The following is a 27,865-nucleotide window of genomic DNA, read 5'->3' on the forward strand; positions in this document are numbered from 1 at the left end:
TCCAGTGTCAGGTTCAAGCATAAAATTCTGAACAACTGTTTCACTGATATACTTTAGCACACCACCAATGAAGAATTAATGTCAAAGAAAAAGATGAAAAAATGTGTGCCACACAAGACAACATTAAAGTGATAACTTTAACGTGTAATTAAGCTACTGAAGAAAGTGAAAAATCTCACCTGCTACTACCTCCTCTGCCTGCACCTCTTGTGGCTCCTGCAAAAAAATTAAAAGGTGGAATAACATTACATCAACTTAATTTAAGTGTATATCAAACACCTTGAAATGTGGCAGTGGTATGTCATCTCACTGCACCTGCTCATCTAAGTGTTAATAAGTTGGTAAATTAAATATTGATAGTGATTAGGAATCAGGTGCAGTTACAAGTATATAGATATGAAATTCTATTAATGTGAGACTGATGAAAACTGCATAATGATCCAAGTTAAGAATCACAAAATATTTGAATTTTAATTGAGCTTAACGGTCTGAATTCCCTAGAACTTCCAGCTGCCACATACAGCCACGGTCACAGAGTAGGACGAAGGTGCCCACAAAATGCAAGTCGACAGGGTGGGAATTCAGACTATAGCTGCTGGATGTTTGAAGGCTGCTGTAAGGATACTGCCAGAGACCAACACAGAGGTACAACATAGTTTGCTGGATCAAACACCCCTCAACTATGACCTGGTGTAGTAGTCAAAAGGATCACGGAAAGGGAAATGAATAACAGACAATTATAAAATCACAGATCACAGAGACAGTGATTGGGTCTGTCATGGCTGCATCTGCTGCTATCAGGACAGGAATTTGTGAATGGGTCTTGGTGCCAGAGAGCTATCTGAGGTTGGGCCACAACAACAGAAGAGGGAGTGGAACTGTTAAAAGAACTAGTAAATTAAATCCAGCCAGTTTTTTGCTATCCTGAAGGGTGCGACGACACTGTGTGTGCAATTGTTTATAATGAACATTGTTTGTCATCATAGAATGATGGTTAAAAACATGGAGAGCACATCTCTGCATGTGAGTTGAGTCCCAACATGGCTCAGTCAACTGAGGGACTGTTACATTGCACAGTAAAGTTGAAGTGCAAGAATGGAACATTGTTGGCAGTAATGATTACATTTATAACTGGGGAAATAATGTTTCTCCAAGGGTGCCAGGAAGCATTAAATCTCTCATCATCCTTAGAAAGATGTCATTTGGGTGTGCATGTAGGTGAGGTGGGAGACAGAAAATGGATAGCAAATGGGAAATGGTCGCTTGATTTCGTACCATACATAATGATGAGATCATCATCAGGGCAAATTCAGCTGTGCAGGAGAGGTCCAGATGGGGGGTAGGAGTGCATGGAGTGTGAAAGAAATATGGGTACTCCCACAGTAAGCCAAATGAGGTTAGGGTGACAGGAGGTTAATGAAGAGGGCACCTTTCTCACAGGTTCTGGGAGAGCCCCAAGGGGAACAGCAGAAACGGGTGAGGGAGTTGGCTAGTAAGCTGGAAGCTGACTGTCCAGTGACTTAGGGATGTAAACAGTAGAAATGGAAAAGTCGAGGTGAGGAAGTAAAAGGCAGACAGGATTAGCTTGAAGTTGGGTAGTCAGGAAGACTATGAACTTCATCCTTAATAAACAGCATGACTCCACTGCATGACATGGAATCAGTCCCTGGGTGATGGTGTGAGATTGGGCAGATGTCAAAGGAGACTGGAAATAAATGAGAGAGTTCAAAGCAGGTCGTGAGCATGCAATTTTGTTTCATGGAAGCAGAGAACAAGAGCAGCCATAAATCCTCTTTGTTGGATCAAAGGCCACAAAAATTCCACTGGAAGAGTGCCACGATTAGGAAAGTGGAAAAGGGAAAAAATGGAGGGGTATCACCTCAGTGGCTATTGAGTGGCAGCTTTCGAAGGCTCACTGGCGCAGGTCACAGAGGCTGGAGAATCTGCCTCTATGAGGTCTACAGAGGTGTCTGCATTCTCATTCTGTCTGTTCTGTCCGTCCTTGGAATACAGAGCAGAAAAATTGCTGGAGGTGCATACTGGCAACAAGGAGGTCAGTCGGCCAAGGATATCATGTCATTACACCACCAAGGAGCATCTCCGAGCTAATAAACAAGCAGATCGTTTGCGTTTCTGGTTGGTACAGGAAGACTCAGATGTTTGTTGTTTGGAGGAACATGGAAAGTTTTCATGGGAGTTTTCCTTCTATCCTTCCTGGCCTGTCAATTGTGCAGCAGATGACTTTCACCTGTGAGGCAAAAGTTTGTGCCTTGTTTGCACAGCTGGGGACGAGGGGGGAGGTGGAGGGGAGGAGGGCCAGGAGGGCCAGGAGGGCCAGGAGGGCCAGGAGGGCCAGGAGGGCCAGGAGGGCCAGGAGGGCCAGGAGGGCCAGGAGGGCCAGGAGGGCCAGGAGGGGGCAGACGGGGGAGGAGGAAGGAGGAAGGGGGGAGACGGGGGGAGGAGGGGGGAGACGGGGGGAGACGGGGGGAGGAGGGGGGAGACGGGGGGAGACGGCGGAGGAGGATGGGAGACGGCGGAGGAGGGTGGGAGACGGCGGAGGAGGGTGGGAGACGGCGGAGGAGGGTGGGAGACGGCGGAGGAGGGGGGGAGACGGGTCAGGAGGGGGGGAGACGGGTCAGGAGGGGGGGAGACGGGTCAGGAGGGGGGGAGACGGGTCAGGAGGGGGGGAGACGGGTCAGGAGGGGGGGAGACGGGTCAGGAGGGGGGGAGACGGGTCAGGAGGGGGGGAGACGGGTCAGGAGGGGGGAGACGGGTCAGGAGGGGGGAGACGGGTCAGGAGGGGGGGAGACTGGTCAGGAGGGGGGAGACGGGTCAGGAGGGGGGGAGACGGGTCAGGAGTGGGGGAGACGGGTCAGGAGGGGGGGAGACGGGGCAGGAGGGGGGGGAGACGGGGCAGGAGGGGGGGAGACGGGGCAGGAGGGGGGGAGACGGGGCAGGAGGGGGGGGAGACGGGGCAGGAGGGGGGGAGACGGGGCAGGAGGGGGGGAGACGGGGCAGGAGGGGGGGAGACGGGGCAGGAGGGGGGAGACGGGGCAGGAGGGGGGGAGACGGGGCAGGAGGGGGGAGACGGGGCAGGAGGGGGGGAGACGGGGCAGGAGGGGGGGAGACGGGGCAGGAGGGGGGGAGACGGGGCAGGAGGGGGGGAGACGGGGCAGGAGGGGGGAGACGGGGCAGGAGGGGGGGAGACGGGGCAGGAGGGGGGGAGACGGGGCAGGAGGGGGGGAGACGGGGCAGGAGGGGGGAGACGGGGCAGGAGGGGGGGAGACGGGGCAGGAGGGGGGGAGACGGGGCAGGAGGGGGGAGACGGGTCAGGAGGGGGGGAGACGGGTCAGGAGGGGGGGAGACGGGTCAGGAGAGGGGAGACGGGGCAGGAGGGGGGGAGACGGGTCAGGAGGGGGAGACGGGTCAGGAGGGGGGAGACGGGTCAGGAGGGGGGAGACGGGTCAGGAGGGGGGAGACGGGTCATGAGGGGGGGGTACGGGGCAGGAGGGGGGGTACGGGGCAGGAGGGGGGGAGACGGGGCAGGAGGGGGGGAGACGGGGCAGGAGGGGGGGAGACGGGGCAGGAGGGGGGGAGACGGGGCAGGAGGGGGGAGACGGGGCAGGAGGGGGGGAGACGGGGCAGGAGGGGGGGAGACGGGGCAGGAGGGGGGGAGACGGGGCAGGAGGGGGGAGACGGGGCAGGAGGGGGGAGACGGGGCAGGAGGGGGGAGACGGGGCAGGAGGGGGGAGACGGGGCAGGAGGGGGGGAGACGGGGCAGGAGGGGGGGGAGACGGGGCAGGAGGGGGGAGACGGGGCAGGAGGGGGGAGACGGGGCAGGAGGGGGGGAGACGGGGCAGGAGGGGGGGAGACGGGGCAGGAGGGGGGGAGACGGGGCAGGAGGGGGGGAGACGGGGCAGGAGGGGGGAGACGGGGCAGGAGGGGGGGAGACGGGGCAGGAGGGGGGGAGACGGGGCAGGAGGGGGGGAGACGGGGCAGGAGGGGGGGAGACGGGTCAGGAGGGGGGAGACGGGGCAGGAGGGGGGGAGACGGGGCAGGAGGGGGGGAGACGGGTCAGGAGGGGGGAGACGGGGCAGGAGGGGGGGGAGACGGGGCAGGAGGGGGGGAGACGGGGCAGGAGGGGGGGAGACGGGGCAGGAGGGGGGGAGACGGGGCAGGAGGGGGGGAGACGGGGCAGGAGGGGGGGAGACGGGGCAGGAGGGGGGAGACGGGGCAGGAGGGGGGGAGACGGGGCAGGAGGGGGGAGACGGGGCAGGAGGGGGGAGACGGGGCAGGAGGGGGGGAGACGGGGCAGGAGGGGGGAGACGGGGCAGGAGGGGGGGAGACGGGGCAGGAGGGGGGGGAGACGGGGCAGGAGGGGGGGAGTCGGAGCAGGAGGGGGGAGACGGGGCAGGAGGGGGGGGAGACGGGGCAGGAGGGGGGGAGACGGGGCAGGAGGGGGGAGACGGGGCAGGAGGGGGGGAGACGGGGCAGGAGGGGGGGAGACGGGGCAGGAGGGGGGGAGACGGGGCAGGATGGGGGGGAGACGGGGCAGGAGGGGGGGAGACGGGGCAGGAGGGGGGAGACGGGGCAGGAGGGGGGAGACGGGGCAGGAGGGGGGGAGACGGGGCAGGAGGGGGGAGACGGGGCAGGAGGGGGGGAGACGGGGCAGGAGGGGGGGAGACGGGGCAGGAGGGGGGAGACGGGGCAGGAGGGGGGAGACGGGGCAGGAGGGGGGGAGACGGGGCAGGAGGGGGGGAGACGGGGCAGGAGGGGGGAGACGGGGCAGGAGGGGGGGAGACGGGGCAGGAGGGGGGAGACGGGGCAGGAGGGGGGGAGACGGGGCAGGAGGGGGGAGACGGGGCAGGAGGGGGGGAGACGGGGCTGGAGAGGGGGAGACGGGGCAGGAGAGGGGGAGACGGGGCAGGAGAGGGGGAGACGGGGCAGGAGAGGGGGAGACGGGGCAGGAGAGGGGGAGACGGGGCAGGAGAGGGGGAGACGGGGCAGGAGAGGGGGAGACGGGGCAGGAGAGGGGGAGACGGGGCAGGAGAGGGGGAGACGGGGCAGGAGAGGGGGAGACGGGGCAGGAGAGGGGGAGACGGGGCAGGAGAGGGGGAGACGGGGCAGGAGAGGGGGAGACGGGGCAGGAGAGGGGGAGACGGGGCAGGAGAGGGGGAGACGGGGCAGGAGAGGGGGAGACGGGGCAGGAGAGGGGGAGACGGGGCAGGAGAGGGGGAGACGGGGCAGGAGAGGGGGAGACGGTGCAGGAGAGGGGGAGACGGGGCAGGAGAGGGGGAGACGGGGCAGGAGAGGGGGAGACGGGGCAGGAGAGGGGGAGACGGGGCAGGAGAGGGGGAGACGGGGCAGGAGAGGGGGAGACGGGGCAGGAGAGGGGGAGACGGGGCAGGAGAGGGGGAGACGGGGCAGGAGAGGGGGAGACGGGGCAGGAGAGGGGGAGACGGGGCAGGAGAGGGGGAGACGGGGCAGGAGAGGGGGAGACGGGGCAGGAGAGGGGGAGACGGGGCAGGAGAGGGGGAGACGGGGCAGGAGGGGGAGACGGGGCAGGAGGGGGAGACGGGGCAGGAGGGGGAGACGGGGCAGGAGGGGGAGACGGGGCAGGAGGGGGAGACGGGGCAGGAGGGGGAGACGGGGCAGGAGGGGGAGACGGGGCTGCTACTACGACACTGGATGATTTTACAACCACAGTGCTGTATTTCTCATCACGTGTCTGGAAGTCCATGTCCTTCATGAACTGAGATGTAGCAAGAACAGTACTGTAACTGCCTGATGGTAGAACACAGGCTTACTTCCTTCACCCAGATTTCCTGGACACCCGATCATCGAGGTACACGAGACAATCTCAGGAGGTGGTGGCATGGTCACCATTACAACTTTTGCAGCAGAGAGGAGGAGACAGCCAGGTTATACAGTTGGCTGTGTGTCACCAGGACATACGAGTGTGGTCATAATGATCACATTGGTAACAGTGCATGTGTTCAGAATGTGTTGTCTTACTGGTCGTTGATAGAAGCATCACTCTGTCAAATGCGAGAAAAAGGTAGGGAAGCCTGGCCCTACTCCAATGGTGTGATCAGGGAAGGAAAAGTTGCTGTGTAATATGAAGTTGCATTCAATGATTGTTCACAATTCATAGAAACTTCCTTCTGAGATCAGAGAGAACTTTGCATCTAAATACACTTCATGTGTCAAGCATCCCACCAATACCAGCCACTCTGACCGGGGGCTCTCCACAAGGGTGCCACTGAGCCACAGCGGAGCCATCTGGTATGGCAGCCACTGCCGGGGGTTCCAATGCTCCGAGAAGGCAAGCAAACACAACTTGCCATACATGGGGAGTCAAGAGGTCAGGAATCAGGAGTGTGATCCCTGAGCTTTCAGGGGGCTCAGCCATATGGGTACGTAATAGCCTCATCCCTCTGGAGACTTAGGAGGGTTGAAGGGGGCTAGAGGGTGGTAGGGGGCTAGCGGGTGGAAGGTGGCTAGAGGGTGGAAGGTGGCTAGAGGGTGGAAGGTGGCTAGAGGGTGGAAGGGCGAGGGAATGATGGAGAAGGGGGGGGGAGGAATCCACACCACAGATGCCAGGGAGGGAGTTGTTCCCCAAGTGGCTCACAGTAAAAAACAGGAAATTTTGAAGTGGAGGTCAAACCTCAAGTGGGGACCTAAACACCAAAAAGATGAATGAACAGGAAGAAGGAACAAAATTGTAAACAATACAAGAAAGCAGGTGGATAGCCATGTCAATTTGATCCGGAACACTGAGAAAGGGTAAGGGAATAAACAAGGATAGATAGGGAGAGCAGGGTGACAAATTCAGCCAGTAAAGAAGAACTGGCTGTATTGCCCCATTTGCACCACGTGTGAAGTCAATAAACAACTGTGAGACCCCAGTGAGGGATCTGACTTTACTGCATCAGAATGTACCATCAAGTTGCCCATCATAAAACTGCCGTCATTCAAACGTTATGTAAAGCAGTTCAGGCATTTTTGTACATTTATGAGTCTTCTGGTAAATAATGAGGAATTATAGGACACTGCTAAATAACCATTTGCTTAGTTCAGTAATATGTGCTGCTCACAATATAATCACACATCTTCTGGTGACTAGCACTAATTTTAATGCAGCTTTTGATACAGTATGCAATACATATAATAATCCTAGATTGATTCTGTCAGCACATCTGAAAAACCTATTGGTGCTCCCTTTAGTGACTGGGAAAGGTGCAAGTAAACTTCATGGACTACTTCAAGCAATGTTCGTGAGCTGATGGCATTACAACTAATTGTATCATTGCAAGACATAATTATATCTCATTTATCTGTAGATATGTTGACCAGTCTGTAAGAACAGAATTTAAATCCCACTGGAGTTTCAGAGGCTTTCCGACATTAGGAAAGAGATAGGCTTTTCTCTACAATAAAAGCAGATCTGAAATCGTGAAGGCTACAGACCAATATGGCACTGCACATATGGGAATAAAGAGCAGACCGCCTGCAACGCCAAGCACATGGGGCATTTGAGATGAAACTAGTCCCTGTTCGTGCTGCATTTTTCATGTGCCACTTGCTTCATACTTTGCACAAGTGAAGAAAATTCAGGCAAGGCGTGTGTAGTGAACAAAAAACCTAATGTGATGCACAACAAATTGTTTGCCCAATTGCCTTAAGGGTGTTCCTAGCACTTCTAGTTGCACATCTGTATGCTGTCATGCTTGTCAAAAATGACACCACACGGAAATAAAACACACCAAATGGAACAAGGTAGGATTGTCCTAGTGACATAAAACACAAACACAATGGTGTATATCCATCAAGTACATTGTCTTATTGCTCACTTAAGTCATCCCTGGCATACAAGTGTTGCTTACAACAATGACAATATGGTTATAAGATAGCAGTGGCACATGAAAAACTTATGCTCACTCAGTTTCTGACTTGCAGACACGATTTATATCTGAAGCATGCGCACAGTGCCTCTGACTTCACAAATGGCTAAGTAGAGCACCCATTCAAGGAACAGATGGAAACATACCAGAAACAAAACAGCGCATCTCTGTTCAAGTCGACGTCTTCATTATACCTTCTGTCTGTTTAATGTTCCTGAAGATAACTGACATCTCTTCTCGATCCCAATGTGTCGAATTTGATGAGTATAAAAATTGTTGATCCAGAATTTTGGTCACCTTGCAAGATCGACATATTGCTGGGACCAGAAGTTTGTTTGTACATTCAGAAGGCAAGGACTATCTCCATAGGAACTGATCATCATGCAGTTCAAGAGACAGAACTGTGTTGGGTTATGTATGTCAAAGCAGTATCAAATGGTAGAGCACAGAATTTTGTCAAGGTAGCCATTCGTGTTATGCTCTGTGAAAACTTTCACTGACTTTCTTGAAGAAACTGTGAATGAAAAAAGGATCAAATCATGTCTGAACCACAGTATCTCTAATCTCAGTGGCACAGCATTCTACTGTATCACTAACTACTTAGGTTGACGATATTGATTCGAAGGGTGTCGCAAGCTTAGATCTTTGATTGATGCACACGCATAACTGTGCATGTGTGTCCCGAGATGCCGCTGAAGTTCGAATCGGTGAGGGCAAACTGAGCCGGATCACATGAGGACCAATAGTGGCAACCTGCGTGAAAACATACGGACATTGTGTGCAAACTGATTGTTTGTCTCATGAAGGGAACCTACTCTAACACAATCTGTATCGGAGGAAAATCAATCATGGTACATGTGTTTGAGCTAATGTATCAGCACGTGCTGAAATCTTTGCCTCTGAATAACACAAATTTTAAGGAGTGTTAATTTGTATCGCTAGTCAGTTGTGCCAATCATTCATATTTTCTACTTCCTGGCCCTTATTGTGTGAAGCTTTATTTGTGCAGATTACTGTTTCCATTGATATGTGTCAGCAGAAAATGATGTGTTCTAGTTCCCTGGGCCTAGAGCAGAGGTATGTTTGCATTTTGCCATGGTGGCGCTTCCATCGTCATGTGGCGCACAGATTGAGTGGCTGTCTGATGCCCCCACTAGTCGCACTGTGGTGGCTCTAGGGAAGTGAAGTTACTCATTTGACACATGCTGTGGTAGAGCGTGACCTCTGGGCAGGAACCAGTAGTCTGCTCTTTTTGAGTAATTAAGTTTATTACATAAAATAACAAGGGGCAAAATATGTGAGTCCACATTCCATTTCTTTTCCTTAAAGCTGCTCCAAACCTAGTTGTGAAGTATCAATGTCTTTATTACAGAAGAAGAGCAGCGATGTGACTCACACTTCCTGGAACACACAACTGAAGATCCAAAAGATAGATTCATTGTTCGTCTTCCATTTCAGGAAGAGCTGAGTTTGTTAGGCCATTCTTTACAATGAATCAAAATGATTCTCTTAAACTGAACAGACACTAGCAAGATAATCAAAGTTTGTGGAAAGCTACACAGAGTTTATGAGGAAGTATGAATATTGAAGACATATGGTAATTGTAGTCATGACAGATAACACGCCACATCAACTATCTTTAAAAAACAAGCTCAACTACTAAAGCAAGACTAATGTTTGATTGACTTGCCAAATGGAATATGAATATGTCACTAAACAGTCATCCAATGGTAGGACCAAACATGAAATATAATTTGTACTCTTTATGATTATACTTCCACATGCAATTCATTGCCTTCACAGTGGACATGGAATATATGTATCGACAAGCTCTGGTAGTAATTAAAGATCACACTTTCCAATGAATATTGTGGAGGAGTGATAGATCTGCTTCATTTCAGGAATACACAATGACTTATGCCCCCTTCCTTGCAGCACAGTGTGTGTTATGATTAGCTTGCGAAGAGAGTGAGCAGAGTGAAGCAGCAAACATTCTCACTAATCATTTATATGGATTTATATGGATTTCTGTATCTTGTGATACAGTAAGGGCTGAAATTGAGCTCCAACAATATCTCCTGAAGATACTGATCAGAAGTGGATGTTCACTAAGGAAATGATACAGCAACAGTGCCAAACTATTCAAAAATACACCCTGAGTGGTGCAAGAAACACAACTTTTTTTTCTGCTTGATAATGATGAGGATATTACAACTTCAGGTTTATTCTAGCAACCAGCTGATGATCATTTTAAAATTGTAAACAATGTCAAACCAGCACCTAATATCTACAGCTTCACAAAACACACACTACTGTGTGACACATCAAACATTTTTGGTCCTTTTGGATGAATTAGTTCCACTGTGATCACATTAAAGATATTTTTGCAATGTCTATGGCAGCATAAGTTAATGTGGAATGAGCTCTTGCCCTCAGAGTTTCACTCCTTGTGGCAGACACTATACAGTCAAATTCTTATGACAGACAGCATGCACGTTGATTGTACAGTCATTGCACGAGGGACACCTATCAGCATACAGAAGTCAGTAAAATATTTGGATGACTATCGAAAGATTTTCATTTGATTCTATTTCATGTGTCAGACCTATCTGAATATTACTGGAAGCAAATCCCAAAAAGCAAAAGTAGCTACACACTTACTTTTACTTCACTCAGCACAATCTGTGGTACATGAGATACCAAACACGAAGTTAGTTTTCTTGAATTACTGAGCTACATGTGTTAAAGCCTTGACACCCAGAGACAAGAAGACCTCTCTATGAAGTGCACAAGATATCTATTTAACAGCCACAAAAATATTCTATGAAGACTTTTTGAACTTTGTCTGGCTACAATAACAGCAAGACGAGTGACTCTGCTATCATTTTAGAAAGGTACCTGATGTGTAATTGCAATATCTAAATATTTTAGACAACTGTAGATATCATACCTACTGTGGTGTAACCTATCACTTGGGTACAGTTACATATTTCGCAATGTCTATAGTACCGATGAACGATGGCTGCAGCAATAAAGTCATCTTATAGTTCATCTAATGGGTTTACACTTTTATTCACTTCAGGAATTTTTTCTCTTGTGGATGAACTCTCTTGCAGATGTATGAAGAATTTCCACAGAATGGGACAACGATAGTTGCTTTATGAGGCTTCGACATACCTGCTGATTTGAGTTGTTTATTCCATGCTACCTCATTCTGGTTCATTGATGTACCTAGCCTCTACATCTGCTAGCACAGTGACAACTGCCATTACATCAGGACACAAACATGAAGTTGAGCTGTCATTAGTATGTCAATATTGTTTGAGAAATTTTCTGGATTGTTCAGTAGACAATTTTATTGTGATAATGGACTTGAGATAACATTTCGGTTAACAGTGTAAATGAAGTTGCAAAGGTTGTGGGGCCAGGAAGGAGTGGAGTGCAAAAAACAATGAGAATGAAGTGGAGATGAATAGGATACACAGAAAGAAGTTTATTAATTAAAATGGGGTTGTGAAGGGCAGCTCACAGAAGGGCTGAAAACCCTGGGCTGATGAGGAGGGCCAGGAAACAGTGTGGGGTTTATTACATGCCACTAAACCATACTTGTTTTGCTACTGGTGAAACTCACCTGAACTCTGCCATTCTCACGGGTGCTACCCTCTACTTTCACTCACCTGAGCAATAGGAGGCGGGCCTTGCTCCTCAACGAGGCCTGATTGACAAGAAAAGAAATTGCGTTTTAATATAAAAACTACTTTATCTGCAAAGGTAAAACAAACATGTGATTAACTAAGAATGTTACAATATGACATGATAAAGAACAGAATTATTTCAATCTTCTAGAGTGCCTATTGATCAGTGAATAACTGAGCATCTTATCTACTCAATTATGTACAACAGAGAACATTACTAACTGAGTTCCAGAAAGCCAAAACTTTATTCCAGTTGGTGGCTCCTATCTGAAGACGGCCAGAGGCAAATAAATTTTTACTTTCAGCATTTCACATAATTGTTGACCAAATTTTGCAATCCTGTAGTAACGTGTTTATTGAAACATACAACTTTATGTTACAGGATTAAATCACTGTGGCAAGTGTAACAGTTAGGAACTGTGTTTATGACTGTATACGAAGACTCACTCACTGCAGACATATGCAAACATTATATTCATCAAGTATTTTACAATGAGAGCACTTAGTTACATGCAGAAAACTTCGTCCCCAATTTCAAATTATCATCAATTTTTCTCAGGGATACCCCAAACAAAGTAATAGCACAAATGGTTATCACTTACCACATTTTTGCTGTTCATGCAGTCAAAGTGCTACATCAAACAAATATAATGCAACCCTCCTTTCTTCACTTACAGATGGGTACATGCATGGCGGATGATGTGGAGTATTTCTCAAGTGCTTTCTTTGTAGAGGTGAGGCAGGAAGAACTTTGATGGGTATGGCAACAGGATGGAGTAGGAGACATAATAGGAATGAGGTGGAATTGGGTGGTGTACCATCTGGATGGTACCTTACAATGCCATATTGTGAAATTCAACAAAGGGCTCTGTTGCTGTCATGTTAAGAGGCTTGGAACAAACTCAGTGTAGCTCATCTTGCCCATGACAGACACTGCATAGTTTCTGTACAGGGGCCCATAACACTGGACAATTTTCCAGTACTCCTGCACTGCACAGCCTTCATTGATCACAGCACAGTGGCTTACCAGCCAACCCAAGTCACTAACTCTACATCAACTATCTACTTCGGAGTGCCATGGCTATTTTAATAAGAATGCAGCCCTCAATATTGGTGTCACCAGTGCAACCTACACTTTAGGTGCCTACAGCAGTGCTTCTCAATTGTTACAGACTGAGGGCTGAACTGGAGATTCAAGAATAGTTATCATAGTAGCAAATATCTTTCACTAGATCAGGGCATTCTCTACCTTGTCTTCACTAGAAACCTGTTTCATGTTGTTACACACAAAATGTGTTGCAATGACTCTATTCCCCTTGGGTACTCAGGAACATCTCTCTTCTTGTGCTATTTTCATTACTTCTTTGTCTCTGGAAACGTATTACCAGTGTCTTGTGTTCCATTGGGTAGCCTTTATCTCTGTGTCATTCCATCTCACCATCCTCCTTCAATGATGATGTGGCCTGATTCCTGTATTATTCTTCCAGGTCTGTGCGTCCTGGATGGCACTGCCATCACCTCCATGAGGATGACAGTTGTCATATTTTTTGCTGCTGTATAGACAACTTTTCCTCTGAGCACAACATCAACATTGGAATCGAGGACATCACCAGTCCAACTTGCAGTGCTCACCAAGACACCTTAAAAAATGATTCTCATATTAGTAACAACCTTAGAACATATAAGAACTATTTTTTATGTTGCTTGCACTAGGAAGCTGCTTCACTTGCACAACATTATCATGTGCCTTCTGTGTTGCAACGAAGTACCAACTTTATGGCTACCTGAGCAACATTTCTCTCCTTGTGCATGGATTATCCACAAGAGGTGGGACATATGACCATGAGTATAGGTGGCCGATGGCAGTTACCTGCCAGACTTCTTGTAGGGGCATGAAGCAGGAATAGAAACAGTTCCAACATATTTCGGCTGTAATGAGTGCAAAATTTGTTCTAAATGAGTTATGCGATGTATTCTGTGTATTAACTGTAAATACTGGTACCATAAAAAATGTGTCAAAGTTAACCTGAAATACTTTAACAGAGAAAAACAGTGGACATGCCACCAGTGCATCATACTGGCAACTGAATCCAAAGTAAACAATAGTCTAAAAATGCAGGATCACATAATTACGTCATTGAAACAAGAAACAATGGACCTCAACCTCAAGGATAAAAGCCTACTGGTGAAGTATCATGAACTATTAGTGAAGTGTAATGAACTTGAAGTGGCAGTAACCAATAAAACCACAAACAATGAACTCGTTATCTGCACCCCAAATGTACATATCAGTAAGAAAAACTGGCATTTGACAGGACAGTATACTACAAGAAATAATCAAGCTGTAAATCATGCTCAGAATGCAATGCTCAGATATTGTGTGTTGTCTAGCACCACGTGTGATCATAACTTTGTAAAATCTGCATGTAAACAAACTGCAATGGAAAACAAAGCTAATGTGGTGGTAGACCTATGTGAAATGGATCCAGAAAGTGATTTTAAAAGTGTAACTTCTGATAACCACCTGGTGCAAGATGCTAGCAATGTCAATATACATTGCACACTATCTTACACAGAAATTAACCCAAAGTGAACAATCTGCCACAAAGTCTATGAGTAATCCACCAACAAACAGAATTTCTCAAGCACCAATATATGTGCTGGACAAAAACGAAAGAAATTCCAGAACATTACATAGCAAGAAAATCTCGGAAAAAATGAAAGTACTAATATTAAGTGACAGTGATGGAGGGGCCTGTGCTCAAATACTGCAAGACAAACTAGGGCCCTCATATAAGGTGAAAGGCATAGTAAAACCTGGCGCCCCACTACAAGAGGTGATAAAAAACACAGAAAATTTGATAAGAAACTTCAGTACACGTGATACTTTGATTGTAATAGGGGGATTGTAACAACAACGATGCTGTACTATTGTACATAAGTAATTTTTTCTTCTGATTTTTCAATAAACTAGTGTAATTGATGTTGTGATTTCATTTCTTTTTTGTTTCATGTCTTTGTGTTAGGAAAACTGTAAACAAGTTTCAATGTGAATATTAATATTTATGTCAAATGTGAAGCAATATTGTGACATAATTGAAGTGTAACAAATGTTGAGACTGTTGTAAGATGTTTAAAATGGTAACTGTGTGTCTGGTCCATATGTAGGCAATGTGTTAGGATATGTAGAATGCAAAACCTCGGGTGAATACTATGTCTGTAAGGGAGCGGTAAAAGGTGGATGGCAGGCAAGTGCGGGAAAATGCACACGGGAACTGCACGGCACAACGGGCTCAGTAGTAGTTGGAGTTTGGCATTGGTCTGAGCAACACCTTCTGGAGCGAGGAGGCTCTCCTGGAAGACGCAGTTTCACTGAGCCTCGGGTATGCTGTTCCAATGCCCACACAGCATGAAAAAATTCCATAGGCACTAAATGGAAAAGTATCGTGACGCTAAGAAGAATTAAAGTGCCGATATGTCAAGAGCCATAGCTGTGGTTGTATGTGTGCTCTGTGCCTCGCCATCTCGCCGCCCGCCAACCGACGCATCGATACAAGCAGGCTGAAACTTTTAGTACTGTATTTGTATGGACCAGAGAGTGAACTATTCAATAATAACCTAAATTTTACCAGAACTTTCTCCTCATTTAATTATCCTCACAACTAACCTAGACAGGGTCCTTTCCAAATGTGGAATCCGAGTGTCCCGAAATGAAAAATTAAATTTTGTGTTAATAATAATTACTTGCAGACCTAGTTATGTTAGAATGGTGTTTAAAGAACTGATTTGTTAATGAACCAGTAAAAGAATAACAAAGATCTAACGAAGTTGAAAGATAACTTTAATATTGAAATAGTAATGAAGTTTAATTATTTCTAGACAGATATAAAGGTATTTAAATGAGAAGAAAATAAGATAAAAAGAGTAGTAACTCATATACTGGAAATCTTGAATGCATGATAATTTCAGTAATCAATATTTTAATATAGTGATCAAAACAGTTTCATGGTCCCCTCCCCCCCCCCCCCCCCCTTTTTATTCATTTGAATTTTGAAGTGTTCTAAATTGGTTTGACCAGCAAAAGTTAAAGTCAATATAAAAGCCTAAATTTATCAGTGTTTTATCTTTATTAAAATTGACATTTTGTGTGTAGCTCGTAAGTGCTATTTCTAGGGTAACCTATGCCCGATTTTAATCAGATTAATAGACAGTATAAAGTCTTGTAGTATACATTATAGTGTGGTGTTATATATTTATGGTATTTCCATGTCAGTACCGAACGTGAAACTATCAGTTCAATAGATTTTCTGGTTCTAAAATTTTACTATATTATGCAGTGTTACTATGTGTTGTTTTGCATGAATATACAGCAACTTGTACAGGGAAGCAGCTCAGTTAATGCCTAATTAGGCTGGCGACCATATTATCATCAAATTGGTAGCATCGTCAGTATTACTTTTGTACCATACTGACATGTAATTCCATTTTAAACTTACTTGAAGGATCATTGATATTACAGAGTGGGTGTAAGTCTGATTTGCCACCATTCAGGTACACACAGTTAATATCTATACAAATATCCTTTCTCGTAAGGTGAACCCCGCTCACTTACCATAGTACAGGCTTTAATGAGTATTGTGTGCCCCACGCGCACGTTACAGGTTCTAACGACATACACAAACTTCTCAATCTAATGTTGAAGCATGTGGTAGAACCATTGGCACCAAAACTCACTGTAAGTCACAAAATGAATATCATTATCCAGCCTATACCCAGGAGATATGATGTTCAAAATTTAAATAGTAAAATTAATACTGCAAACCTCCACCTGATACAGGCACGGAATTTAGCAAAACATGCATTCAAAAAAAGAATTGCTATGAACTTTGAAATAGAGAGACTAGCCAGAAACCACTTCACAACACATAGTTTGCACCTAAACAAATGTGGCAAGGAGATTATCTGCAATAGACTGGCCTTCCTGACAACTATGGGGGACAATAAGAAACCAAAAGTCAGAAACCATAAACAGATGCTAATAAGCAATTGGATAAAGACAAACAATATGGGAAATAAAAAGAGTAATAGTGGTCTTACTGTGCAAACTACACTAGACAAATGGGTCACAAAGTCACAGAGATGAAACACAAAGTCACAGAGATGAAACACAAAGTCACAGAGATGAAACACAAAGTCACAGAGATGAAACACAAAGTCACAGAGATGAAACACAAAGTCACAGAGATGAAACACAAAGTCACAGAGATGAAACACAAAGTCACAGAGATGAAACACAAAGTCACAGAGATGAAACACAAAGTCACAGAGATGAAACACAAAGTCACAGAGATGAAACACAAAGGTCAGGAACCGGAAAGGATCAATAATGTGATGGTGAACATTATGAAGACATCCCTCCAAGATGTCAATGTGATGCCTCAGTAGTGTGGAGTGCATGTGGACACTTTTCAGGCCCACCTGGAAGATGAGTCGGCTGCCATGGACAAACAACAGAACCAGCACAGCTGCTCGGAAGTCAACATACCTAGAATACAGCACAATTTAAACTAAAGGTCAGTGACACAGTAAATATGACTTCAAGCCCCCCTGAGTAAACCCCACTCAGACCTGAAAATCTGTTATCACCATGTCACATCCTTGAGCAACAAAACTGATGACATAAGCATTTTGCTGACCAGTGAACTCAGTGATATCTCAGTAGTATGCCTAGCAGAGCACTGGCTCTGCACTGATGTAGTTAAGTTAATCTCACTACCAAACTTCAAATTGGGTTAACACCACTCCAGATCAAATGATGGACATGGTGGGTTTGCCATCTTCATCAAACAACACATCGAATATAGCCCACTTCCTACCCTAAAGGAAATAGGAACAGACAAGATCTTTGAATGTGCAGCCATAAAGCTTACAGATCTAAAACTAATTGTAGCTACAATTTACCATCCCCCCTCCAGTAGTATTAATGATTTTCTGTTACAAATGGATTTGTTTCTATCCAAAATAAGTCAGTGGAAACAAGTTGTGATTATGTGTGGTGACTTTGATATAGACTTTCTCACCCACAACAGACACAGGGAAACATTGATTAACAGTGCAAAAACTTTTAATCTGCATGACCTTGTAAATGAGCCCACTAGAATAACACCCACATCCAAGACAGCTCTAGATTAAATTTTTGCAAATAGAAATAAACTTAACCCAACTCTACGAGTATACAATGCACGATTCAGCAACCATCAAGCTGTCATTCTAAAGGTCGATGTTAGCAAAGATACCTCAAACCCAATCCCACCTAAAACTTTAAGGTTTTTCACCCAAGAGAACTTTAACAAGCTAAATGCCCTCCTTAGTAAAGAAAAGTGGACATATATGTACACAGCCAATGATGTCAACATGAATTTCAACATGTTTCTTGACAAAATGATCCACCACTTTGAAGAGGCCTTTCCACAAAAACCAGTAAGAATAAATAATAATAATAATAATAATAATAATAATAATAATAATAATAGAAACAAGAGTTGGATTACACCAGCTATAAAAATCTCTTGCAAACATAAAAGAATACTCCGTATGTTATGTAAACAAAGTAGCGACTCCCCCAACTAACAGAATATTATAAAAACTACACATGTATCCTAAATAGAGTGATAAGACAAGCTAAAAAGATGCAAAATGATGAGTACATTGACAAATCCAGCAATAAAGTAAAAGCAATGTGGAATATCATAAAAAGGGAAAGAGGGGAAATGAAAGCTTCACACACAAACATAGAAATCAAACTCAACAATGAATCTATATCTAATCCCAAAGTTGTGGTGAACTCTTTCAACAATTTCTTTACGAGCATAGCTGAAAAATTGGTCGAAAATAATCCTAACACAAATTACCAACCAGCAAACCAAAAATATCACACATGCGCAGAGTCAAATTTCATTACAAAAGTCACTGTAAATGATGTTGCAAAAGCTCTCAGAGAGTTAAAAACTTCATATTCAGGTGGAATTGATGGTATCCCAGCAGCTGTAATCAAAAATTGTGAACACACAATTGCTGAACGATTAACTCGCCTCTGTGACTGTTCTTTCCAGGCACGTATCTTCCCTGAAGCTCTGAAACTTTCTAAAGTAATTCCTGTCTTCAAAAAAGGTGATGATAAAGATATGAATAACTGCAGGCCTATCTCAATCTAATCCTGCTTTTCTAAAGTTTAAAAAGAAAATAATGTGCAAAAAAACGTACTTCATTGAAAAAAAAAATATATTTATTACGTTTGGCTCAACATGGGTTCTGAAGCAACAAATCTACTTACACTGCAGTATATGATTGCATAAATACGCTATTAGAACTGTTAGATAGAAAACAACCCATAACAGGCATATTTCTGGATCTGTCAAAGGCTTTTGACACTGTTGACCACAAAATATTACTGGAAAAAATAGAACACTGTGGTATCAGAGGAATTGCAAACAACTCGACTGCTACATTCCTAACCAATTGGATGCAAAGAGTCAGCATGAAATACACTAACAGACAGAGCAACGTAATAACCGAAATACTATCAAGTAATAAAACTGTAAAGCAAGGTGTTCCACAGGGCTCAGTTTTGGGATCCTTACTTTTCCTCCTGTGTATTAATGACTTGAGCCTGAATGTTGATGCACACAAAATAATATTATTTGCTGAGGACACAACTGTACTTCTCAAAGGACAGAATACAGAGGCTGTGCAAAAAGCTGTGAACTTGGCCACTAAACACCTCAGCATATGGGCTAAAATCAACATATTAACTATTAACACCAAAAAGACAGATTCCATGAACTTTCACACAACACAAAATGCAAATTCCTCTCAGTCATTTGTCACTGTAAATAATCAGCCAAAAGATACCAACACTGCTTTCAAATTCCTGGGTCTGTGGGTTCAAGATAACCTGAAATGGAATACACATACAGGAGAGGTAAATACCAGGATTAGTACTGGCTGTTATGCATTGAGTGTACTGAAAACATGCACCCCTGAAAACATTAACCAGCGTGTACTACGATTACATACAAGCCCACCTAAAATATGGTGTAATATTCTGGGGAAATTCTCTAACTGCTGTGAGCACATTCAGAATACAGAAGAGAACAATGAGGATTATTACTGGGAGCAAACCCAGAGACTCCCGCAGACCCATCTTCAGAAAGGTGGACATCCTTACACTGCCTTGCCTCTACATTCTCGAGCCTCTAAACTTTTTCAGAAACCACATAGTCCCAACTGACCCCAGAGTCAAAAAAAATAAAGAAATTCATGAACACATAACCGGGAAAAATGCAAATCTGCAAGTTATACGTACAAACACCCAACTGTGTAAAAAGGGAGCCTTCCACATGGGCCTCCAAATGTTCAACAATCTTCCCACAAATATTAAGTCCATCGGGGACAACATAAAATTTAGCAAAGCTGTGAAGACATATTTATTGTGTCACTGTTTTTACTCTGTAAATGAATACTTAGAACAGTAATCTTGCCATTTCTATTAAATTGAAAACATTGAGCAATATAATACATTAGGATACTATGGGCCCATGTTAATATATGTTAACAATGTTAACTGACATTTTCTGACACCTGCAACACACTGCTACCATCAGATCACACAGAATGAATAAATAAATAAAACAAAAACAGATTGGTCTGGGAACAAACTGTAGCAAAAATCTTAATGGGAAATATTTTATGAACAAAGGGACAGTGATACTGTACATACATTATCGTTGGATACTTATTACCAGCCATTATCTCCACATGTGTGAAAACATTTCTTCTATGGAGACAGGGAAGTTTCAGAATGCGTGAGGCAACTGACTAAGCAAGGCTGAGGCCGGGAGGGTTATGGGAACAAAGGATATACTGCAGGCCGGGTTCCCACTTGTGCAGCTCAGAAAATCTGGTGTTGGTGAGAAGAATCCATAATGGCACAGGCTGTCAAGCAGTCATTGAAATTAATGATGTCTTGTTGGGCAGCATGCTCAGCAACAGGGTGGTCCAATTGTTTACTGGCCACAGTTTGTCAGTGGTCAATCCTGCAGACAGACAGCTTGTTGCTTTTCAGTCCCATGCAGAAAGCTGCACAGTGGTTGCAGTTTGCTTTGTAAATCACATGACTGGTTTCACAGGAACCCCTGTCTTTGGTGGGTAGGTGATGTATGTGACCTGATTGGAGTAGGTGACAGTGGAAGAATGTATGGGACAGGTCTTGCATTTAGTTCTGTTATAGGGATATGAACCATGATGTAAGCTGTTGGGAGCAGGAGTTGTGTTCAGATGGCCAATTATATAGTGTAGGTTTGGTGGATGGAGCAAAACCACTGTGGGAGGGGTGGGAAGGATAGCAGGCATGGAATTTCAAATTTCAGAACACAATGACGGGTAGCCAAAACCTTGGTGGCGACTAATTCAGTTGTTCCAGTTCTGGATGGTACTGAGTTACTAGGGGAATGCTCCCCTGTGGCCAGACAGAGAGACTTGGGGGTTGTGGGAGACTGCAAATATAAGGCACAGGAGATTTGTTTTTGTAAGCTTTATTGAGACCTGCAGTATATTTCGTGGCATAATGCTCATCACTGTAGATGTGAGAACTGATGGTGGATAGGCTGCATGGAAGGAACTTCTTGGTATGGAATGGATGGCAGTTGTCAAAATGGAGGCATCACTTGTGGTTAGTAGGTTGATATGGACAGAAGCAGTGAAGAAGCCATCTTTGAAGTGGATGTCAACTTCTATGAAGGTGGCTTGTTGGCTTGAGAAGGTCCAGGTGAAGCATAGGGGGAGAAGCTGTTGAGGCTTGGTGGGATGTGAATAGGGTGTCATCAATCTTGATACAGATCACAAAGATGTCTTCAGTGAACCTGAATGAGATGAGTGTTTAGGAAGGATTTTCAACCCATTACCCCATCACTCATATCCATGTAACAGACCTAGAAGCAAGACTTGTCCCATACATCCTACTACCACCACCACCACCACCACCACCACCAACAACAACAACAACAACAACAACAACAACCAGCCGCCAGCCCGTTACCGTCCTGTGCGTCGTGCTATATACATCATGATCGGTCAGACTGCCACCAGCGTTGGGCCGTTTGTCACAGATGTAATAAAAAAGGACACATTGCTAAAGTTTGCCACTCAGCCTCAAAAGAATCAAAGGAAGCGGGTACAGCGAACATGGATGTTGACATTCAGGAAGTTTCATTGGGTCAGGCTCTGGACGCATCGGCACACAAACTCTTTATCGCGGTGTCGGTTCGATCTCGCCGACTATAACTACAAGTAGACATGGGGGCGGCAGTTTCTTTGTTGAATGCACAGACTTACTCCGACCTTGGGTCACCCCCGTTGGCGGCAGTTTACCAGCGTCCACGCGGTTATGGTAAACAGCTCATTCCCCTACTGGGTGAATTCACTACCGACTTACAATTCAGTTACTTTTATTTTGTCAGTGTTGCGAGCTCCGCTAACCTTTCTGGCTTGGATGCCCTTCAAGCTTTCGGTTTTTCTATCGCTGACACCATACAGTTGGTTTCCGAAGACGTTCCCTATCAATCATTGGAATCTTTGATCTCGGACTTTCCGGATATCTTTGAGGAGGGCCTGGGTTGTGTTTCAGACTTTGAAGCTCACTTAACATTGAAGGCGTAGGCTCACCTGCGTTTTCTACGCACAAGGCAGATCCCCTTGGCTCTCCGCACTCAGGTAAAAAAAGAGCTCGACCGGCTGACAGCCCTCATGGTTGTTCTTCCCATTTCTGCTTTTGAGTGGGCTTTGCCCCTCGTTATTGTCAGGAAACGATCGGAACACTTGCACAACCTTCACACCCTATTTCTCAAATTCAGGTCCGTGGGCTTGCGCAAGTCAAATTTCTTCCAACTGTCCATTGAGTATGTGGGATAGATCTCTCGGCACAGCTTCCAGCCGCTAGGAAGTTTAGTCCAAGGTGTCGTCAACCTTCTGCGGCCCAGTTCACTGAAGGAGATACAAGCTTTTTTAGGCAAGATTGCCTATTACCACCCGTTCATTTCCAGGGCTTCCACCATAGCCCGCCCCCTGAACTGCATTTTGTGCTAGGGTGTTCCTTTTGATTGGTCTCCTGCATGCAAGTGAGGGTTCACCTTGTTGAAGGGTCTCCTCACGTCAGTGCCATGTTTGGATACTTCTTACCCACATAAGCCATTGTTCCTGGCTACTGACGCTTTGCAATATGGGGTGGGGGTGGTCCTGTCCCATCGCAACGCGAATGGTTCCGAGCAGCCACTGGCATTTGTGTCTAAAACTCTTAGTCCTGCACAGGCCCATTACTCCCAGGTGGAAAAAGAGGCTTTGGCCATTGTCTATGCTGTTACCTTGTTTCACCCTTTTTTGCAAAACACGAAGTTTCAGTTAATCACTGACCGTAAGCCATTAGTATCGTTATTTGTCCCCGCCTCTCCAATTCTGGATAGGGAAGCCCACAGACTACAGCTCTGGGCCTTGTTCCTCTTGAAGTACAATAATGACATTCATTTTTGCCCTACTGGACAGCACGCCAATGCAGACGAACTTTCCCATCTTCCGGTGGGCCCGGATCCTAAGTTCAATCGAGAGGAGATAATGTGTTTTCATTTGGATGTGGCGTCCCACCAAGCGGTTGATGGCTTCCCGATCACTAGTTCTAGAGTCGCCGGCACAGTTCTCCGGCAAGTAGTTCACCTCATTCAGCAGAGGTGGTCATCCCGAACTCCAGGCCAGGCCTCAGACCCTCTTCGTAATTATTTTGTTCAGCAAGACCGCCTCTCTGTCTTGGAAGGAGTTCTCCTTCTGGCTACCGATGATACAGCTGATTGTGTGGTTGTTCCTGCAAGTTTGCAAAGGGAAGTCTTCACATTATTACATGAGGGGCACTGGGGTGTTTCCCGTACTAAAACTTTGACTCGCAGTCATGTGTACTGGCCCAGTATTGACAGAGAAATTGAGCACTTGGTGGCCACCTGTTCCCAGTGTGCAAGCCAACCGGCATCTCCCTGGTCAGCGTTCCCTTCATGGCCACCTGTAATCCAGGCATGGGAACGTGTTCACATCGATTTTGTGGGCCCGTTTCTCAATGGCTTTTGGCTCATTGTCATTGATGCTTATTCCCGATTCCCATATGTGGTTCGCTGCTCCTCAACCACTTCAGAAGTTGCAATCCAGGCACTGGCAAAAATCTTTTCTGTGGAAGGTCTACCAGTCACCCTAGTCTTGGACAATGGACCTCAGTTTATTTCGCAGACCTTCCAGGATTTTTGTAGGCGCTTCAGTATTTGGCACATTTGCTTTCCCCCCTTTCATCCACAATCAAATGGGGAAGTCAAGCGCATGGTGTGCACATTTAAGTCGCAGATGAAAAAGTATGTGCACGAATTTCCTGTGGAGGAAGCATTGAAATTTTTCCCGACGGCATACCGAACCACACCAAAGGGGGAACACAGCCCTGCAGAGCTCCCCCACGGGCGACAACCTAAGACTCTGCTGCACCTCCTCCGGCCTGGTCCTCGCCAGTGTTCGCAAACCAGAGTACCCGGCTTTCCACCGGGTATGTTGATCTGGGCACGTCGGTTTGGTCGCAATCCACATTGGATAACAGTGATGGTCGTGAGCCAAAATGACTGCCGGCACTATACCTTGCAGGCAGGGAACCGGGAGTTACGTTGGCACCAAAATCAGCTACGTCCACATTTGGGCACCCACCCTCCAACCCCTCAGGCACCGGCTTCCCCTTTGCCGGTACCCGTGTTGGTTTCTCAGGGGACGCTACCGCCACTCCCCCCTGTGACTCAGCCACACTGCGATGGTTCTCAGCCTTGGCAGCCTTCAGTAGCTCCAGCACTGGCATCGCCATCGTTTGAGATCCCCAGCGAGAGCCGGCCCCCCTTGCAGGCCCAGTTTCTCAGGATGCTGTTTCACCTGTCGACGTCCATTCCCCATTGTCCCTGCCACTGGGTCTTGCCCCTCCCAAGGTGGACCAGGATCCGGAGTTTGATGGCTTGTCTCCCGTTCTGCCCTGGGCGCCGCTGGTGGGATGACGGGGGCCTCTTTGTGTGGGTCACTTCCAACCATATTCGAAGGTTCCGGCTCAAGGGTTGGCAGATCCCCTCGACTCCAGCAGTCTGATGGATGTGGAGGTCATCACTCCTGCACAATGTTCCACCTTCCAACACAGTGGATCACAGTGGCTTCACCCCCCCGAAGGAGGAGGAGTGCAGTAACCACCAGAAAGATCACGGGAGGCGCACATCAGCACAGCATGTCACGGACAGTAGTTGCCGCAAGTAGAGTCCTGTTCACCAGAGGGCATGCAAGAATTTGGCAGCGACCTCTGCAAGCAGAACAACAACAACTCGGGCAGCACGGGACATGCCCAGTCAGTTCACATCGGGCATGCCTAGGAGACAGTTCCCGGTCGACTCTATGTGAAGTGCGATGGAAAACGTGAACCATGTTACTACAATATTCATTGAAGGATGATGCTTTTAATATGAGCCACGACAATGAAATAAGGGGACTGATCTAAACATTAGTACTTATTGCAGTGTCCCAATTTGTAATGTTAGCTAACCTTTACAATGACTTACAATTAAATGTAAATTTGGTACTTAAAAATTTGTCTTCTTTCTTTTTTATCACATTTCCCTCACAATCTACCACAGTACACGTTTGAAACACAACTGCACATTTGTGACCAATCTCTTGTAGTTACAAAGGCACTGCCAATTTTCAGTATGAATTATGTACAACGTAATTAATATCCAGTGTCAGGTTCAAGCATAAAATTCTGAACAACTGTTTCACTGATATACTTTAGCACACCACCAATGAAGAATTAATGTCAAAGAAAAAGATGAAAAAATGTGTGCCACACAAGACAACATTAAAGTGATAACTTTAACATGTAATTAAGCTACTGAAGAAAGAGAAAATCTCACCTGCTGCTACCTCCTCTGCCTGCACCTCTTGTGGCTCCTGCAAAAAAATTAAAAACTGATTAATTTTACATCAATTCATTTAAGTGTGAACCAAACACCTCGAAATATGGCAGTGGTATGGCTTCTCACTGCACATGCTCATCTAAGTGTTAATAAGTTGGTAAATTAAATATTGATAGCGATTAGGAATCAGGTGCAGAGACAAGTAGATAGATATGGAATTTTACTAATGTGAGACTGATGAAAACAGCATATTGATACAAGTTAAGAATCACAAAATATTTGAATTTTAATTGAGCTTAATGGTATGAATTCACTAGAGCTGCCAGCTGCCACATACAGCCACTGTCTCAGAGTAGGACAAAGGTGCCCACAAAATGCAAGTCTGCAGGGTGGGAATGCAAACCATAGCTGCTGGATGTTTGAAGGCTAGTATAAGGATACTGCCAGTGACCAAAATAGAAGTACAGCATAGTTTGCTGGATCAAACACACCTCAGCTATGACCTGGTGTAGTATTCCAAAGGATCATGGAAGGGGAAATGAGTAACATACCATTATAAAATGACAAAATGTTTCAAATGGCTCTGAGCACTATGGGACTTAACTGCTGAGGTCATCAGTCCCCTAGAATTTAGAACTACTTGAACCTAACTAACCTAAGGACATCACACAAATCCATGCCCATGGCAGGATTAAAACCTGCGACCGTTGCAGTTGTGCGGTTCCCGACTATATCGCCTAGAACCACTCTGCCACATCGGCTGGCATAAAATCACAGATTAGAGAGATAGTGATTGGGTCCAACATGACTACATCTGCTGCTATCAGGCCAGGAATTTGTGAATGGATCTTGGTCCCATGGAGCAATCTGATGTTGGACCACACAACAGAAAATGGTGTAGAACTGTTAAAAGAACTAGTAAATTAAATTCGGCCAGTTTTTTGCTATCCTGAAGGGTGCGAAGACACTGTGTGTGTGCAACTGTTTATAATGAATGTTGTTTGCCATCATAGAATGATGCAGAGCACATCTCTGCATGTGACTTGAGTCACAACATGTCTCAGTCAATCAAATGACTGTTAAATGGCATGGTAAAGATGAAGAGAAAGAATGGAACATTGTTGGCAGTAATGATTACATTACTAACTGGGGAAATTATATTTCTCGAAGGGTGCCACGGAGCATAAAATCTCTAGTCATCCTTAGAAAGCTGTCATTTGGGTTTGCATTTAGGTGGGGTTGAGACAGTAAATGGATAGCAAATGGATGTAGACCATCCAGTGACTGAGGGATGTAAACAGTAAAAATGGTTAAGTCCAGGAGAGGAAGTAAAAGGCAGACAGGAATAGCTTGAAACTGGGTTGTCAGGAAGACTATGAACGTCATCCTTAATGAGCAGCACAACTCCACTGCACGATGTGGAATCTGTCAATGGGTGATGGTGTGAGGTTGGGGGCATGCCAAAGCAGACTGGAAATAAATGAGAGAGTTCAAAGGAGGTCGTGAGCATGCAAGCAGATAACAAGTAGAGGCTGTGATTCCAAGAGCAGCAATAAATCCTCTTTGTTGGATCAAAGGCCACAAATATTCCACTGGAAGAGTGCAACAATTAGGAAATGGGAGAAGGGAAATATTGGAGGGGTGTCACCTCAGTGGATATCGAGTGGCAGCTCACTGCTACAGGGCAAAGAGGCTGGAGATTCCGCCTCTAGGAGATCTTCAGAGGTGTCAGCATTACCATTCTGTCCGTCCTTGGAATCCAGAGCAGAAAAATGGCTGGAGGTGCATACCAGCATCAAGGAGGTCAGCCAGCAATGGATATCATGTGCCGACACCATCAAGGAGGACCCCCGAGCTGATAAAGAAGCAGATCATTTGCCTTTCTTTGATTTCTTGGAGCCTTTCTGGTTGACAGGGGAAGACTCGTCTACATCTACATCTACATCTACATCTACATCTACATCTACATCTACCGTACTCCGCAAGCCACCTGACAGTGTGTGGTGGAGGGTACCTTGAGTACCTCTATCGGTTCTCCCTTCTATTCCAGTCTTGTATTGTTAGTGGAAAGAAGGATTGTCGGTATGCCTCTGTGTGCGCTTTCACCTCTCTGATTTTATCCTCATGGTCTCTTCGCGAGATATACGTAGGAGGGAGCAATATACTGCTTGACTCCTCGGTGAAGGTATGTTCTTGAAACTTCAACAAAAGCCCATACCAAGCTACTGAGCATCTCTCCTGCAGATTC

At 46.2% G+C, this 27,865-nt stretch overlaps 1 protein-coding gene across 1 annotated transcript in view; it reads left to right on the forward strand.

Moving 5' to 3' along the window:
• Window positions 1–2,340: 2,340 nt before the first annotated feature.
• The window catches only part of LOC126183244 (aspartate, glycine, lysine and serine-rich protein-like), a gene marked incomplete at its 5' end in the record, with an annotated part of 93,808 nt that continues 68,283 nt past the window's right edge, over window positions 2,341–27,865 (forward strand). Inside the window, 3 exons of the mRNA XM_049925039.1 lie at window positions 2,341–2,388; window positions 3,587–3,719; window positions 4,179–4,253. Coding sequence (XP_049780996.1) covers window positions 2,341–2,388; window positions 3,587–3,719; window positions 4,179–4,253 — 256 coding nt within the window. The remainder of the gene's footprint in view (window positions 2,389–3,586; window positions 3,720–4,178; window positions 4,254–27,865) is intronic.

The sequence above is a fragment of the Schistocerca cancellata genome, chromosome 4 (genome assembly GCF_023864275.1).
Source record: "Schistocerca cancellata isolate TAMUIC-IGC-003103 chromosome 4, iqSchCanc2.1, whole genome shotgun sequence".
Lineage (NCBI taxonomy): Eukaryota > Metazoa > Arthropoda > Insecta > Orthoptera > Acrididae > Schistocerca > Schistocerca cancellata.